The 17,368-nt window shown below is 39.3% G+C and overlaps 1 protein-coding gene across 1 annotated transcript; it reads right to left on the bottom strand.

The window, feature by feature from the left end:
• Window positions 1-59: 59 nt before the first annotated feature.
• On the bottom strand, window positions 60-14,799 carry stk17b (serine/threonine kinase 17b (apoptosis-inducing)). The gene is made up of 8 exons (XM_046845767.1): window positions 14,400-14,799; window positions 14,096-14,209; window positions 5,772-5,984; window positions 5,468-5,606; window positions 5,081-5,207; window positions 4,127-4,175; window positions 2,817-2,996; window positions 60-932 (listed from the first exon to the last, which is right to left on the bottom strand). The coding sequence occupies exons 2-8, from the start codon at window positions 14,203-14,205 to the stop codon at window positions 692-694; spliced, it is 1,059 nt and encodes a 352-aa protein (XP_046701723.1). The 5' UTR covers window positions 14,206-14,209; window positions 14,400-14,799; the 3' UTR covers window positions 60-691.
• Window positions 14,800-17,368: the final 2,569 nt, after the last annotated feature.

Genomic DNA, 17,368 nt, shown 5'->3' with positions numbered 1-17,368 from the left:
AAGTATAAATTCAGGATTCTTTTCTTTCCCTTCATATAACACCGAGGCGCAAAGAGATGTCAAGGGTTAAGTACTTTATATCAGGCAAATCTGTGACTAAGGGGAAGTGCATTTTGCAAAATTTGCCCAAATACGGCAAACAAACAGCACGAACGCTACTATTATAACGAGTTCATTTGTGGTTTACTACAACGAATACGACGAGCACCTCAGCCCAATGCCCTTTTTTTATTTATATATCTTTTAATTAATAATACACGCGATCTTGTGTTTCCCCCGCAGTCCAGCATATTGATTCAAAGCACCGAGAAGTGATCGCGATAAGTGGAAAAATCACCACAAAAAGAAACCCAACACCATTTCTATTAAAACGTCGCAGGTTTCGCACAGCCTGTTTTAAAACAACGCACCGAATTGGACCTCAAATAAATATTACACAAAGGAAAAAAAACAAAAAAAAACACAATAGATCAAATTAAAAATGTACACTGACAATAAAATTACACGGACGAGAGAATGAGCTGTAGAAGGAGTGCGATTCAGTGGCAGGAAACCTGGTGCAAGAAGTTCAGATAATCATCTTTGGTGTTTTTTTTGTGTTTGGTCCCAGAGGTGGTTTAAGAGGACCGGTAGAGAAAATCTCGCCCTGATCAAACAGGGGGGAAAAAAAAACAAAACAAAAACGACAGGTTTAGATGTTGATGTCTCGCGGCGCCTGAGCGTCATCCTCGAAGCGGAACCTCTTGGACTGTGGCGAATCCAAAATGTTTTCTTTGTCCTCGAGGTCCCCGGGAGCCGAAGACCACTTGGCACCACCGCTGCGTTCTCTGGGGACACGCTGGCTTACGGGCGGAAGAGGAGGGAGTTCGGGGCTTAGGCACTGCTGCCACAACCAGGGGTGTCTCAGACAGTCGGCGGCACTCGGACGGTCCCTGGGGAAAGAAGAGCCGGAAAGATTTAGGTCAATGATTTGATGTCAAAAAGTTTGCGGAAACCTTACAATCTTAAATAAACATCTGGAAATGATTTCCCTTCACTCCTATAATACTGTTTTTCCCAGATTTTGGGGTGTGGCTATGAGGATTTGTGATGTTTTAAAAACTAAGAGCTACTTTAAGGGTACTAACTTATTGGAAAGGTCTTGTTTAATACAACTTTCTGAATAATAAAGTGGCACGGTTCACCCTTTTCAAGGTCATCCCAAACAGTGGTTAGTGCAGTTGAGGTTTAGAGCTCGGGACAGGATATAATGTCTGTACTGTAATATCGGAAACTCTTGTTTCCATTGTAAGTTGTAATTCTCGAGCAAACATTAGCGTTCTATACAATTGTGCAATTTTGTGGCAATGGTTTGGGAACGAACAGGGTATGTTGTTAAGGTGTCCACATACATCAATATAAAAAAAACAAAAAAAAAAAAAAAACAGTAAAGAATGATAATAATCATGTCAAACTTGTAGAATAATCTTCTGTTGCTGTAGGTTTTATTTTCGACAGCCATTTAATGTTACACCAGAATCAGTAATAAATACTAGAGATCGAGCGATTCATCGGTTATCATCACTGATACTTGATTTGCTGGAGCTATCCATATTCATATATCCAAAATCCATATCGATAGTTTTTCCGGGTTGCGGTAACAGTATAAAAGCGGCCTCTAGAGGCGAATCACTGGCGCTGTTTTGTCTTATTTCATTTTGAATATAACTGTTTTGATTTAATTGTTACTTTTTGTTTCAGTTCAGTATGCACACTTTTAGATTAATATTTTTTTTTTATTTTGCACATTTTCATGATTCAGTACTGTTTTTTTTTTTTAAGTATTATTTAGTTCAGTATTATTTTACATGAAGTGTTTATTTTTTTTGTTTTGTTTTATAAGGTATCTATTTTAAAATGTAGCGGATGATTAATCAGTATCGGCAAGTATGATCCAACCTAGCTATCGCTATCTGTAAAACCTCTAATAAATATAGGACGTCCTTGCAGAGAGAAGACATTACATCATAAAGCTTTACAGAACATCTGAGCCAACGGAGCTGGCAGGATTGAAATAATTTGCATATAGTGCTGTTCAGATTATTCAGGAGCTCCATTCAGGAGCAAAAAGCCACAGTGCTTTATGCAACAGGAAGTGGCAAGTCCTGCTTGAGCTCACATCTAATCAGACTTTATGCAAACAACGGATATTTTTAAACTTGGACGCAATCATATAAAAAGAGCTGTTATTCTGGATAACTATTCCAACCTGCAAAAGACTGTTAGGAGCTTTTTTTATTAAGGCGGTGTTCGTTCTAGAGCTGCAGCTATCGATTATTTTAGTAATCGACTAATTAAAAAGCAATACGAAATATACAAGACGGATCTCTTAAAATGAACGTCTGAAACTTTATTGCTGAAACTCTGTAAAGAAAAAACGAAACAATTTTGGTGATTTTAACTGCCGTATTACATCAAACCGCAAATATAAATGTATAAATAAAAAGTTTAATAAAAATATAAAAATCGATTTGCAAACAATTAAATAATTTTAAATCAATTTTTATCATTGTAAATAGATTTTTATTGATTTATACATTTGTATTTGCATTTTGATCCTATTTTGTAATATAGCAGGTATTGAAATTTTCATTATTCTTATTTATTTATTATTCTCATTCCTTAATAAACCCCCAGAGTGGTCCAGAGTTTAGCGGGTGGTGCGTGATTAATAATGGTCGGTGGGGAAACACGGTACTCTGTGTTTAGTTAAATGTATTAAACGAACCCTTGAAGCTAGAATTGGTGTGTTTTTGTGAAGGACAGAAGGAACTCACTCTGGCGCTTTGACCAGCAGTTCCCGGATGAAATGCACAGCGAGCTCGGACATGCGAGAGAAGGCCTCCTTGCCGTAGTCCACGTTCACCTGCGAGACGTTCAGGAATGTCTGCTGCTTGTCCTCGCCGGCGAACGGTGACTCCCCTGTGATCAGCATGTACGTGATCACGCCGACGCTCCTGACACGCACAAGGATACAGAACGTGAGATCACATTTACTGACTCACTATTTACTTTTTGGATTACGCCTAATTGTATAGTGAAGCAGTGGTTAATCATTACAGCATGAGGTCAGTCATAAAATGATAAAAAGTCCATCAGAACGCTCTCGAATGTGCTAGGAAATCTCAGCGTGGCTATTCTTTACGGTGGCTGAGAAGTGGAAAAACAAAGGAACGAATCCGAAAACAAAAGAACAAATTCGAAAACATAATGACAAATCAGACATTGTTAATTTGTTGTTGATTTTTTCATTTGTTTTCAGATTTAAGTTTTTTTTTATTTGTTCATTCGTTTTTCGAATCTGTTCATTCGTTTTTCGAATCTGTTCATTCGTTTTTCAAATCTGTTCATTCGTTTTTCAAATCTGTTCATTCGTTTTTTGGTGGTTTTTTTTTTCTTTCTTTTTCACATTTTGACCACCATAATTCTGAAACTTAAAAAAAAATGCCATTGTTTGTTATCCATATAACAATATAACAAAATTCAATTCAATTAATTTTTATTTGTATTGCGCTTTTAACAATGAACATTGTCTCAAAGCAGCTTTACACAGATAATTTGGAGATAAAAATGATTAGGATATTCATTATAAGCGTAAGTTTGCCCCTGATGAGAGAGCAGGTGGCAAGAAAAACCTCCCCGAACAAAACCCTGGAAGTTCTCTTCAATTTGGAGACCATTATGTGTTGATGAGGATGGTTCCCCATAAACATCCCAATGATCCATGAGATTATTGTGAAGGGTCAAACTAAAGACCCATGAAGCTGGATCTGTATAGTTATTGGATTGTTTTAGACTACCATCATCATGTCTTCATGAGATGAGGTCCTCTTGAGTTCCTCTCAAGGTTTCTTCCCAATATCATTACCATGCCAATGTCACCATTGTCTTGCTCATTAGGGATCAACTTAAAGGCTAATTTATGCATTTAAATTTTATATTTACCACTGTAAAGCTATTCTGGGACATTGTCCATTGTTAAAGAAATGAAAATGAAAGAAATCGAATTGACTACACATCCTGATGCATATTCGTGGCATATTCAGCAAGAAATATAGCCATGCACGTTAACACCTTATAGACGTACCAGAGATCTGTGGCGGTAGTGATGGGCTCATAGTTCAGGATTTCTGGAGCTAAATATAAAAACATTCACAAAAACATTCAAACTTGAACCAGGTGGATTCAGTACATGTAAAAATTTAGAAAGAATCATAAAAAATATAGAATTTGTTTTTCTTCAAGTCATAAGTCAAACTCATGACCACCCAATGGGTTTATTGAACTCAGTTAACCCCCAATGGTTGTACTAAACCCAATTACCCCCACCAATGGGTTTACTGAACACATTTACCACCCTGTGGGTTTACTGAACCCAATTACCCCCCAATAGTTGTACTAAACCCAATTACCCCCCAATGGGTTTACTGAACACATTTACCACCCTGTGGGTTTACTGAACCCATTTACCACCCCCTGTGGGTTTACTGTACCCAATTACCCCCCAATGGGTTTACTGAACCCAATTACCACCCTGTGAGTTTACCGAACCCAATTACCACCCCATAGGTTTACTGAACCCAATTACCCCCAGTGGTTGTACTGAACCCAGTTACCCCCTAATAGGTTTACTGAACCCAATTACCACCCATAGGTTTACTGAACCTAGTTACCACCCAATCGGTATACGGAACCCAATTACCCCCAAATGGTTGGACTGAACCCAATTACCCAAAATTGTTGTACTAAATCCAATTACCACCCCATGGGTTTACTGAATCCAATTACTACCCAATGGCTGTACTGAACCCAATTATCCCAAATAGGTTTAATAAAACCAATTACCACCTCATGGGTTTACTGAACCCAATTCCCACCCAATCAGTATACTAAACCCAATTACCCCAAAGGGTATACTGAACTCAATTACCACCCAATGGTTGTACTGAACCCAATCACCCAAAATTGTTGTACTAAACTCAATTACCAAACAATGGCTGTAATGAACACAAGGATGATAGAAAGCGACGTAATGACATACCTACATACTCTGGCGTCCCCACGATCTCTCGCAGTTCTCCGACAGAGCCGAGACGCCTCGCCAGCCCGAAGTCTACGATCTTAATGTCCCCCAGAGGATTCAGACTGGTCAGAAGAATGTTTTGAGGCTGCAAATTGAGAATCTGGGTCTCAAACATGCGCTGTAAACTCACTTCTACTCACTTTCTACCTCAACTGGTGCAACAGACACACAATTTTTTTTCCCCATGTAGGAAAAAACCCAGGACGTATTACTAGATTTCAGGAAATCATGATAGATTAACATAAATCTAAAGAAAAATATACTACCCCGGCTTAATGCTGTTTTGTGTCCCGGGTTCAATTTCGCTTGAATTTCGATCGTTATCAGCTGTGGGTTAAAACAAACCTTTAGGTCAAGGTGGACCACGTTGGTCTGGTGGAGCAAATTGACGCCTTCAAGAATCTGTCGGATCAAACGAACGATCTGGCCTTCGGACAGCAGCTCGTCAGACACGCAGTGGTCAAAGATCTCACCACCTGCCGCACTGGGGAGAGACAATTTTTAATCAGGTACTTACTACAAAAGCCATTCACTATGGTTGCCAGATTGCACATAAATCTCACATAATAGTTCAATAGGCCCAGACTAGTCCGGATAAACAGTCCTGGAGTTGACTCCAGTTTGAGAAAAACTCCGACTTGGGACTCACTATTCGAGCAGCAGGACGATGTCGTGCTCGTTCTCGTAGGCGGCATGCAAGTCGACGATGCGAGGGTTGCACCTGGCTACCTCCAGCACCGCCAGCTCGTGGAGCACATCAGCCCTGCAGTCACGACCTCGGCGACGCTTCCGCACGAACTTCGCAGCGAACTCTTTACCCGTCGCCTTCTCCACGCATTTCTTTACCACTGCAAACTTCCCCCTGAGGAAAAGGTCAGGTGTCAAGATCAGTAGGACTGAAGATTACACGATTCGGATCACACATACACATTATATATACACAACATCTGAAGCAGCTACTGATACAATTCACCCCAATTATGATGCAGTGTGATCCGATTTCGAATTCAATTAAACACATTACAATTCAATGCATTACGACACAATTAAAAAAATCTCATAGTTCGCGAGAAGACGCGAAAGGCTCGAAGGTTCGGAAACAGTTTATCAACAATTTTAAAACAGTGTGTACCAATAAATGACAGAAAAATGGTAGAAAAACTATTTATTTATTGTATTATTCATTTAAAGTAGTAAATAAAACATTTATGACAAGTAATTCACAATCTTTGTTGAGTTTACACTATAGTATATGCACAAATCCCCCTTGAAAAAGGAACCATCAAAAGGAGAGTCAAAACCTTGCGATTTTTTTGTTACTCGATTGTGTGTGCACTAAACCACCAGGAAATCCACACACACACTTGGTGATTTGGTTCCGACCACGTGTGTCTTCGTGTAGAGGTTTGAAACCGAGATTGTATCATCTTTTAGTTATGATGTAGATTTAGATTGGCGGTGTTATCGAATCACATGATTCTAAAGCGACCAGTGTACAGAACTTTATAAGAATGGACCTCCATTCCCTTGTGGAAACATATCAACTGCCCCTATATTACCCCCAAACACACACACAGCAATATGACACCTTTGTTCTCATCATGACAAGAGGATCAGACAGACACATGGATCCTTCTGAAAGTGTTTCACAAAGGCACAGGTTCGACTTCTAAAGCTCTAATTACACTTCAGTGTTTAATGACAGCGAAGCAGCACAGACACCCAACACACCCACACCCTCACCCAACACACCCACACATACACACACGTTCATGTGACGTTCCTATCAAAGCTCCCAAGAACCATTTACATATTCTCGTGTCACAGGTTTGTGCCTGGGCCTTTTATGAGACAAAATGTTCGCCGTCACTCACATACTCAATCACACACTCACTCAATCGTTCTCTTACACGCACACACACACACACACACACACACACACACACACACACACACACACACACACACACACACACACACACACACACACACACAAATGGGCTGTAAGAAGAGCTTCCTGTAAAGAAAAGCCTTCCTGCACTGCGACAAAGGCCTGTATAGAATAATAGAATAAGCTCTGCGTAATACAACAAGCAAGAAAGAGCGAGAGAAAAAAAAAGAAAAAGAGCAATAGGGAGCGAAAGAGCATGACAAGAAGTACCCACTTCTGTTTTTTGGTGCGTTCACATAGTGCTGCTTCCCTCCACGGTTTCCTTCCTCTTTACAACCACAAGTAACGCAACACACATTAAATATACACAAAACTCACACACCCACACATGAAAAGAGTGTAAGACACAGAGCAGTGTGTTTGTTTACTGACTCGGCTGTTTTGTGGGGACCAAAGCAGCACAAATTCCAGGGTTTATGCCCGGCAATCACTTGAGCAATCATTTTAATGTCTTAATTATGCATTATAATGCACGCCTGATTTTCCACTTATTTCAGCACAAACCATGTGAAGTAGAAACCAGTATGAGATGGATTTTTCAGTCCCGCTCCTGCAAAGTGCTAACCAGCTTCCTCAAAAATAAAGATAATTTTGTCCTGCTCCCGCAAAAACCTGCAGGTAAAATGTATAAGTAGATTTATTTTCAATGCACTGACCGCTTCTCCTTGCTACTCTGCTTTTTTTCCCCCCTTACTCGCTTCCCCTTTTGAATACGAAAGAAAAAGAAACGGAAAATTAACAAAAGTTTCGTTTTATTCGAGTTTGACTTGTGTAAATGATGAACAGAGACATGAACAAGGAACTTTTCAGAACATAGAACATCAAGCGAATCTTATAAAAAAAAATATGGCCAGGGTTGTGTTGTGTTGTTTGTTCCTTTCTTTATTAATGAAGTCATATCTGTGGCACTCCCCTGTCCTGCACTTCAGACGTGTCTCGGTGTGCTCTAGTAGTTATCTCGCATGAACCACGCAAGAGTTCCTTCCGACCTTGTGCCTCTAAATCGTTTTATTTTATTTTAGTTGCCGTTGTTGCTTTTGTGCAGTAGATACATACCGTATTTTCCGGACTATAAGCCGCTACTTTTTTCCCACGCTTTGAACCCCGCGGCTTAAACAAGAAGAGGCTAATTTATGGATTTTTCCTGGGTTTTTCCCGGTTTCACAAACTTCAAGCCAAAAAACTGAGCGACATAACATTAGACCAATGAAATTTCCGAACGGAAATGAAAAAACGCACTTTACCTGTGTTCTGAGCTGCACGGCATAAGGAGAAAAAACTTCCACCGGTGGTAATTTTTAAACGCACAACGATGACAAAAGAAAAAGAGAAATAGTTGTGAAAGGAAGGAGGAAGACAGTGAACAATGACTTTCTTGGTAGGTTACTGTTTAGATACAAGCTGTTGTAGCGTGTTGAGTCTGGGTGAAGGGAGAGCTCACTAACTCCAGTTGCAACAGAAATCATATAAGCACAGACAGGTTTCTAAAACTCGTGCTTTTTTATTTTTCTTAGCAACAGCGTTACAGGTTAGTCAAAGAAACTTAGAAATGAGCATCAGAAAATAATAAGGACATATTCCTCAGTCTTGCGCACATGCAGTAATACCGGAAAAATGCGGCGGCAGGCTATTCCCAAAATGCCACTCTGCTCTTAAAGGAGCCACAACATATTTCACCCGTTACACCGTGTAACAGACACTGTCTTTCGTTAAAGCCTGTGTAAAGTTCATTAGATTCAATGTAGACACCTGCGAAATTCAGCTTATATATGGGTGCGCTTAATAGTCCGGAAATTACGGTAACCAATTAAATCTTGTCGTTTGCGTTGGGTCCCGCAGAAGTGCAGGTCTCTACCATGAAGTCTAAAGAATTGTCTGTAGACCTCCGAGACAGGATTGTATCAAAGCACAGATCTGGGGAATGGTACAAAAAAATGTCTGCAGCATTGAACATCCCAATGAGCATAGTAGCCTCAATCATCCGTAAATTGAAAAAGTCTGGAACCTCCAGGACTCTTTCTAAAGCGGAGCAGCCCGACCAAACTGAGCAATTTGGGAAGAAGGGCCTTAGTCAGGGAGGTGACCAAGAACCCGACAGTCACTCTGAAAGAGCTCCAGCGTTTCTCTGTGGAGAGAGGAGAACCTTCCAGTAGCACAACCATCTCTACAGCACTCCACCAATAAGGCCTGTATGGTAGAATGGCCAGACGGAAGCCACTCCTAAGTAAAAGACACATGCCAGCCTACCTGGAGTTTGCCAAAAAGCACCTGAAGGACTCTCAGACCATGAGAAACAATGATTAAACTCTTTGGTATGAATCCCAAGGATCATATCAGGAGGAAACCAGGCACCACTCATTACCTGGACAATACCATCCATACAGTGAAGCATGGTGGTGGCAGCATCATGCTGTGGGGATGCTTTTCTGCGGCAGGTACTGGTAGTTAAGTTACCTAATCTACGTTATTAAAAACACAATACTTATAAAGGAAATTGATGCCCTTTCTTTCATAGTACAACATTTGGGTTCGGGTCACCAAAACGAGGGAAATTCTAGTCTCGGGTGGATGCAGATTCTGTGAAAAGGATTTGTATAGATCCTTTATAGATAGTTTTCCTGATTGTTGATAAATCAAATAATGGACAGTTATTTAGTTATAAAGTTTAATTAAGCAAATCTAATGAATTAACAAATTTTTTTTTACCCGAATGTGTCTCCTTTAAACGATTAAAAACAGCAGGGCATGTTTTATAGCTTTGGGCAAAACGAAGTTCCCATTCATAAGCCGATTATATTTCGGTAACGCCACATCCTGGAGCACTTTATACCCCTTCAACAGTAGCGACTCGCTAATTTTAACAGTGTGTACAGTAACGCCTGTGCCGTTTATGGTTTACTATGGACTTTAATCAAACAAATATATAAATGTCCAGATGTTCCACCTTATATTAATTTGAAAATACTCCCTAAAAGCTTTACACACTCTCGTTCCTTTCTCGAAACGGTCAGCTGAAGTACTTTGCCATGTCTCTTGTAAAACAAAGGTGTTCTTCGCAAGTCCTTCCCCGGAGAAGTTCAATAGGATTTAGGAGCGGTGACTAGGCAGGCTGTTTCATGATAAATAACACTCCAGATGACTGTTTGCTGTCTAAATAACGCTTACAGAGCGTGAACGTACGATTCGGGTCATTGTCTTGCTGTATGGTGAAATTAGTTCAAAGTAGCCACAGTCCATACGGAAGTATGGAATAGTAGCAATTTTGGACCATTGAACTGTTTTACTGTGTGGGTAAAGCAGTCTGCTAACATCATCTCTTGTGGTCTTAATCTTACTCTTCTGTTAGAGCCAAAAGATTTCACATTTGGACTCCACAGAACTTTCTTGCAGATCTTTTTTTGCCTTTTACCCAAACAAAAGGAACATGCATGAGTCTCAAAAACTATAAAAAACTTAATTTTGCTTCATATTAAATCCACGTTTGCACTACCTTTAAGGTCTCGAGCCATGCTCTGAGCTTGACCTGTTGAATCTTTTAAGAATATTTTATGCAGAAAATGAATCAACACCTTCTAACCAATCAGAATGGAGAATTCAACAGCACTGTGGAATATAATAGTTTTTATTACACTTAATAAAAACACTCATGCTTGTTATGTAACATAATTCCATAGTACAGGTATCATTAGTAGTAATAAGATGTTGGTTTGTAATGCTATACTGCTAGCAGCAGTACAAGCGTATCGGATTCATGTCAAGCTTTGACTCGACACCTGGACCCAAAAAAATAAAAATCACGACAAGATGACACACCAACAGCCGCTTTAATGACACCTTGTACAAAGAACAATGTATGCTTATATGAGCTACGATAATTACAGGTTACAGGTCAATGTCATACACTTACCCTGATTCCTCAAACGCTTACTAGAACTTTCAAGTTTAACGCTTGAGATTAGTTTCCAGTCTTCTGGAAGCTTCACCGTTCAGTAAGGAGGATCTGAAATCCTGTGACTGATTCTGTCTCACCCCAAACAAAATAATGATGCCTTCAAAGGCTTCTGACCTTCTAACCTTCAGGTAATTCTAACCTAGCGATAACTCTAATCTACAGATAACTCAAACCTTTAGGTAATTCTAATCTGCAGATAACTCTAACATACTAGTCATTTAACCTAGAGATAACTCTAATCTACAGATACCATTAACCTACAGGTAAATCTAACCTACAGGTAAATCTAACCTAGAGATAACTCTAATATACAAATGATAACTAACCTAGAGCTAACTCTAACCTAGAGATGACTCTAACGTACAGATACTGTTAACCTACAGGTAACTCTGACCTACTGATAGCTCTCACCTACAGACAATTCTAACCTACAAGTAACCTACAAATAACTGTAACCTACAGATAACTCATACGTACAGGCAACTCAAACATAGGGGCAACTTAAATGTACAGGCAACTCAACCTACAGGCGACTCCAACCTACAGGCGACTCTAAACTACCTATAACAAACTTACAGATATCTCTAACCTACAGGCGACTAACCTACATGTGACTCTAACCTACAGGCGACTCCAGCCTACAGGCGACTCCAGCCTACAGGCGACTCCAGCCTACAGGCGACTCTAAACTACATAAAACAAACTTACAGATATCTCTAACCTACAGGCGACTAACCTACATGTGACTCTAACCTACATGTGACTCTAACCTACATGTGACTCTAACCTACAGGCGACTCCAACCAACATATAACAAACGTACAGATATCTCTAACCTACAGGTGACAGCTGTCTACATTTGTACTTCCCCAAAACATGCCAAGTCACACACATTTCTCTCAGGAAACTAGTGCCTGCGAAATACTGCAGTAATCATCATAATCATAAACACTTTGTTACGCATATACTGAAGTTCCTTTCGGCACACATTGTGTTATTTGGCTATTAATGATTTACAGTATACCTCCCCCCTCTATCTGGAGTCACAGAGAAGAGGTTTCTATTTGATTCTGGTTTATCTGAAGGTTTTTTTCTCTATGGTGTCTAGGGGGCTTTTTCCTTGTCAATATCTCCTCTTTGTTTTACTCATGATCTGAAGTATGAAGTCTCTGTAAAGTATGGATTTCTGTAAAGTGGCTTTGTAACAACGTTGAATGTGAAAAGAAAAAAAAAGTAAAGGTAAGATTAGAACCCTGACTTCAAGATTTGTCTATAGATGGTAAGTAAGTTAGAAGTTTGAAGCCAACACCAGCAGCACCATTTAAACCCGTATTAATGTTTATAAACCTCCAGCCACAGGAGCTACAGTGGCCAGCAGAGTGTCTATACAATTTTCAATTCAATTCAGCTTTATACATATAGCACTTAAAAAAAAAAGACAGATTTGTTGAGATAAATAGGTTATAAAAACACTTTATATAAGACTGTGGAAATAATGGCAAGGAAAATCACCCTGAGATGGTATGAGGAAGAAACCATTTCTCAAAAAGGAACTTGTCCTCATTTGGGTGGAACAAATTAATCATTCAGTAATTATTTATTGTTTTCTTAGCCACATACTTTTTTTGTTTAAAGGTTATGGCAATTTTTTTATATATACAGTATATACCGCATATTCCCAAGTCAACTATTGCACCTTTTATTGAACCCAAATTCACCACAACATCTCTGATTACTCTGTTTATAATCACCAGCCATGGAGACCTGGAAAAACCCTAAAATGGGTAGAACATCAGGTTCTCCAAGACCAGGAACAAGAATACAGTGGCTAGAAAAACAGGAAAACCGCAGTGGCCTGTAGAACAGAGTGTCTATAAAACAGGAGTCAAACAGGAAGTGATTTCAAACAACATAAAAATCATAAACTTTGCTTTGTTCTGTCCGGTTTTAGGTTCAAATGTTATATTTCATCACATTTTATATATATTGCTTGTCAGCGTTAGAAACAATTATTAACAACTATTACACCTGTAATCAAACCCAAATTCATTACAAATTAAAATGCACTTAAAAAGCAGCTACTTGGTATGATAAAAATCAAAAGATCAAAATCGATGAGTGCGCCTTAATTCAGAGCCAAATTGACTACAATTCAAAGTACATTTGAAGAAAGCAACTTGGTGCTTAGTGTAAATATAAATCTTGTTAATATTTTCACAGGTGTCCTGTAGAGCAGTGGTCCCCAACCCCAGGGCCGCAGACCAGCACCGGTCTGTAGGTCAATTGGTAACGGCCCGCACAGAAAGAATACATAACTTACATTATTTCCGTTTTATTTATTATCTGATTCTGTTTTATTTTGGAAAATTACCAGATTCTCTCCTCCACATCTGCCTATGACTCACTCTTGATGCATGTCATGATACCTCGGTCACATGTCGTACCTCCATCCTCTACCTTCTTAAAGGGGCTCCGGGCCGTAACACATAATACATTACTGCTAAATTCAAAATTGACTTAATTGAATCCAAATTCATTGTAACTCAAAATGCACTTGAAAAAAACAACTCGGTGCTTGGAAACGTTGTTGATACACAATTTACTATTTTATGCTTGTTTTATTTTAAAAAAGTTTGTGTATTTATTTTTTTTATATCAATAAGAAACAGGGAAGTCGTAGTAGCCGGTGTAAAAAAAAATAGATCGAAAGTAAACGTACAAACAGAACAAACATCTATTCTGCTTTGTACATTTTTTTTTTCAGCCATATAATTAAAAAAAAAAGAAATAGCTACATATCGACTATTGCATCTTCAATAAATACACTTGATACCATTCTTGCATTTGTTTTGATATTTGATTCTTTATTGTATATTCAACTGTAAACTTCTAGAAACATGGAAGCAACAGTGATCAAATAGGAAGTGAATACAAAACAACATGAGATCCAGAATCCTGTTTTTTTTATGGGTTTTCACTAAAACTTGGTCTGGTATTTTTGGTTGTATTTATTGTGAAATATCTATCTTCAGCTGAAAGATCTACATGTTCAGGAGGAGAAAGCACTAACCTGCCGATCTCTCCGGTGATGTGGAAAAGTGAGTCAAGCGGCTCGGTCAGTATTGGGGTCTGGATATCCGCCAGGAGCCCACCGCGACCCTCCACCCGCCTCCGGGCCATGAGCCTGCAGGGGTTAGGGGGGAAAAGGGTGCACAGAAAAACTCTTTTTAGATGGTAGATCAAGCAATGTTTCAGGCTTTTAGGAGCAGAAATGTCTCACTAAAACCAGCTCCTGGAGGACATCATGCAGAATTGGATTGATGACGTCATTACACTGTTGTTATTTATTTGTTTGTTTGATCGGTGCGACTTACCGAGTTCAGGAATGTAAAGTGGGAAGTGGGAACTATCTCGGGTCCGGAAACAGGATCTCGTTCAAGATCGTCTCCACGACATGGTGCATCTCCTCGGGTCTGAAGGATTCAATAAAATGTTGTTTTTTCTCTTATAACAATTTCAGGAACGTTGAAAAATGGCACCAATTCTGGTTCCAGTTAGTTCCCTTTCCGATAAACCTCCAAGCTCTGTTGGGCCAAACCTCTATTTTTCACACCTTAGAAACTTGTTTATGGTGTCATTTTCATATTTTCCTTTATATAATCCGGTTTTCTTGGCTCTGCAAAAAAAAATCCTGATGATCATGAGCTTCCTGTCTTCACCGATTTGAAAAGTGCAGCCCGTTGGCACCATGACACATTCCCACTTCCGGGTTTGGCTTAACGTCATGACGTAGGACGCTCGAAGGCGGGGTCAACACGACAACGCGTGCCCCCTCCTTGAACCTGCTGTATACGGGGGTTCCTGTGTACCCTGGTTATGGAGAACCCGATGTTCTAGGCATTTTGGTGTTTTTACATTTACAGCATCTTTTCAAAAGCAACTTATTGTTATTTCAGCTAAGCAATTAAGAGGTTAAGGGGCCTTGCTCAAGGGCCCAAAAGTGGCAGATTGGTGGTGCTGGGATATGAACTCATGCCCTTCTGATCAGAAATGTAGAACAGCTTATCCACCAAACTATGGTCTGCCGGCCCGGGTTCGATTGCGTTTAAAGAATTTAACTGCACTGTAATGTACATGTTACACGAATACAGCGTCTTTCTACCACTCCTTTACAATTCTGGAAAAAACAACAACAATGAGACAAACACACCAACAGTACACTAGGATCTGGACGCTTAAAACCACAGAATACCATGAACGCAAACGCGTCAGCTCAAAATCAGTGAAGAATCAAGTAGATTATGAATGTGCAGGTTAGGAACCCATCCACTAGGTGTTCGTTCATCTGAATCCAGAATAGGATGAGACCCCCTGGTCCATAGCGGGGTACAACGCATACACTAATTCACACCTGGGGTCAATTGTCGATCCAGCAGGTTTCTCTGAGTACATGGGGAGAACATGTGGTGGAACCCTAGAGCTGAGCTCAGGAGCATTCAGAGTCTCCGTAGAGCGGTCCTTATTTTCACGACAGTGTAATATTCCTATTTACAAACCCAGAAGCCATTTTTTTTGTACCGCATTATACCAAAGCCTATCAGATGAATCGCTTCATAAGGTGTAAAAGATAAAACTAGCACATTTACAGAGATTTTATTCAGAACATCATAAACAGTGATAGCTCACTGGGTAATTATTCTATCAATTGACATTGTCCCATAGATAAATAGGTTATCAAATTAGAATTTAAATGTCAGTGCCTATAAATGTATCCCTAATTAGCGAGCAGGGGCGCCAGTGGCAAGAAAAAACTCCCTGAGATTTCATGAGGAAGAAACCTTGAGATGAACCAGATTTAAAAGCGAACCCATCCACATCTGGTTGGCACCGAAGAGTTTTATCATTGCTGAGGTGTACTGTTTGGTAAACCGTTCAACTGATAGGTGCTAAAAACATTGGGGAAGGGCTAGCTCAGTGGTTAAGATATTGGACTTCTGATCAGAAGATCATGAGTTCAAATCCCACCACCACTGCTGGGCCTTTAACCACACAAGGCCTTTAACCCTCGACTGCTCAGTTGTATGAATGAGATAACTGAAAGTCGCTCTAGATAAGGGCGTAAATGTAAATACCGTATAGAGACCTGAGGAGGTTCCTTCATTTCTCCCAGAAGAACCTTGACAATTACATGGCAGACAATTCAAGGTGCCTGGTTCGGTCAAAGAAAAACCCACAGAACAATCAGTTTCTCTGATTGATCATGCTGATACCAAACGTTATTCATATTTTTATACGTAAGGTTATACTTTACATTTGTATTTATTTTATTGTGATGTTCTTTTTCTATTTACATCTTGGACAGTAAATATCTCACATTTCACTACATGTCGTAATTTTATTTGGCTCCGCCCTCTCTCCACAATGCTCCACGCCCACATCGTACAAGGTTAAACTCATTTTATAATATTGCGAAATTTAACAATGTCAAAAATATATTGTATAATAAACGTTCTCAGCAGAAAAACATGTAAATAGTGGGGCGAGGGAGGCAGGAAACGGTGCTGTTCCTGTTAGAATAAACAGGAAGTCAGGCTGCATGAGCTTTGATTTCAAAAGACTTTTGCATACTGGATGTTTTATACTTTTCTAAAGATTTGTGGTGTAAATTCTATCTACAGTCTGTAGCAATTCTTAAATATTTATATGATTTCATACAGCAACAAACCCTGAGATCGTATTTTTGCACTTTTTATGCATTGCACTGTTGCCATATGGGCAAGCGGTCATATAAAAGTGAGTGCGTATTAACTTTCCCATAAAATTTCCCATACTTTTACAGCTAGTAATATTGAAACAGTTCTTGGTAATGACTAAATGTGGGTCCTTCATGAGGGGGATTTTTTTGTAGCACTTTCTGTATCTGATTTTGGATTTTTTTTGTACTTTACGGTGATAAAAAAAAATAAAAAGATCATGCAAAGTTTCCAAAGAAATCCTATAAACTATAAACTAGTGACTATAAAACAATCTTGAAGCTCATAAAATTGAAGCACAATACAGGAAGCTATAAAGGTAAAAGAGATAATTTTGGGATTGAAATAAAAAAATTAAAATAATAAAACAATTGAGAAATTCAGATGCTAAAGATTGTACTTGTTTTCCACCTGTAGTGATCTTATGAGAATATTTATGTCATCTGGTAGATGAGTGGTTAAGTCATTAAACTTTGGGTCTGAAGGTCATGAGATTGAATCCCAGCCACACCAAGCTGCCACTCCTGGGCCCCTGAGCAAGGCCCTTAACCCCATATTTGCTCATTCGTATGAATGTGATAAATGTGTGT

The sequence above is a fragment of the Silurus meridionalis genome, chromosome 3, assembly GCF_014805685.1.
Source record: "Silurus meridionalis isolate SWU-2019-XX chromosome 3, ASM1480568v1, whole genome shotgun sequence".
Classification (NCBI taxonomy): Eukaryota; Metazoa; Chordata; class Actinopteri; order Siluriformes; family Siluridae; genus Silurus; species Silurus meridionalis.
The sequence above is the reverse complement of the archived record's forward strand: the minus strand, read 5'-3'. Positions and strand labels throughout refer to the sequence as shown.

Excerpts from the sequence above, each read along its gene's own strand:
- stk17b (XM_046845767.1), bottom strand. The coding sequence starts at position 14,205 with ATGGCCCGGAGGCGGGTGGAGGGTCGCGGTGGGCTCCTGGCGGATATC. Across the intron at positions 5,208-5,467 it reads TGGTCCACCTTGACCTAAAG|CCTCAAAACATTCTTCTGAC; the intron begins GTTTGTTTTAAC and ends CTCAATTTGCAG. Across the intron at positions 2,997-4,126 it reads ACTACCGCCACAGATCTCTG|GAGCGTCGGCGTGATCACGT; the intron begins GTACGTCTATAA and ends TGTGCGTGTCAG.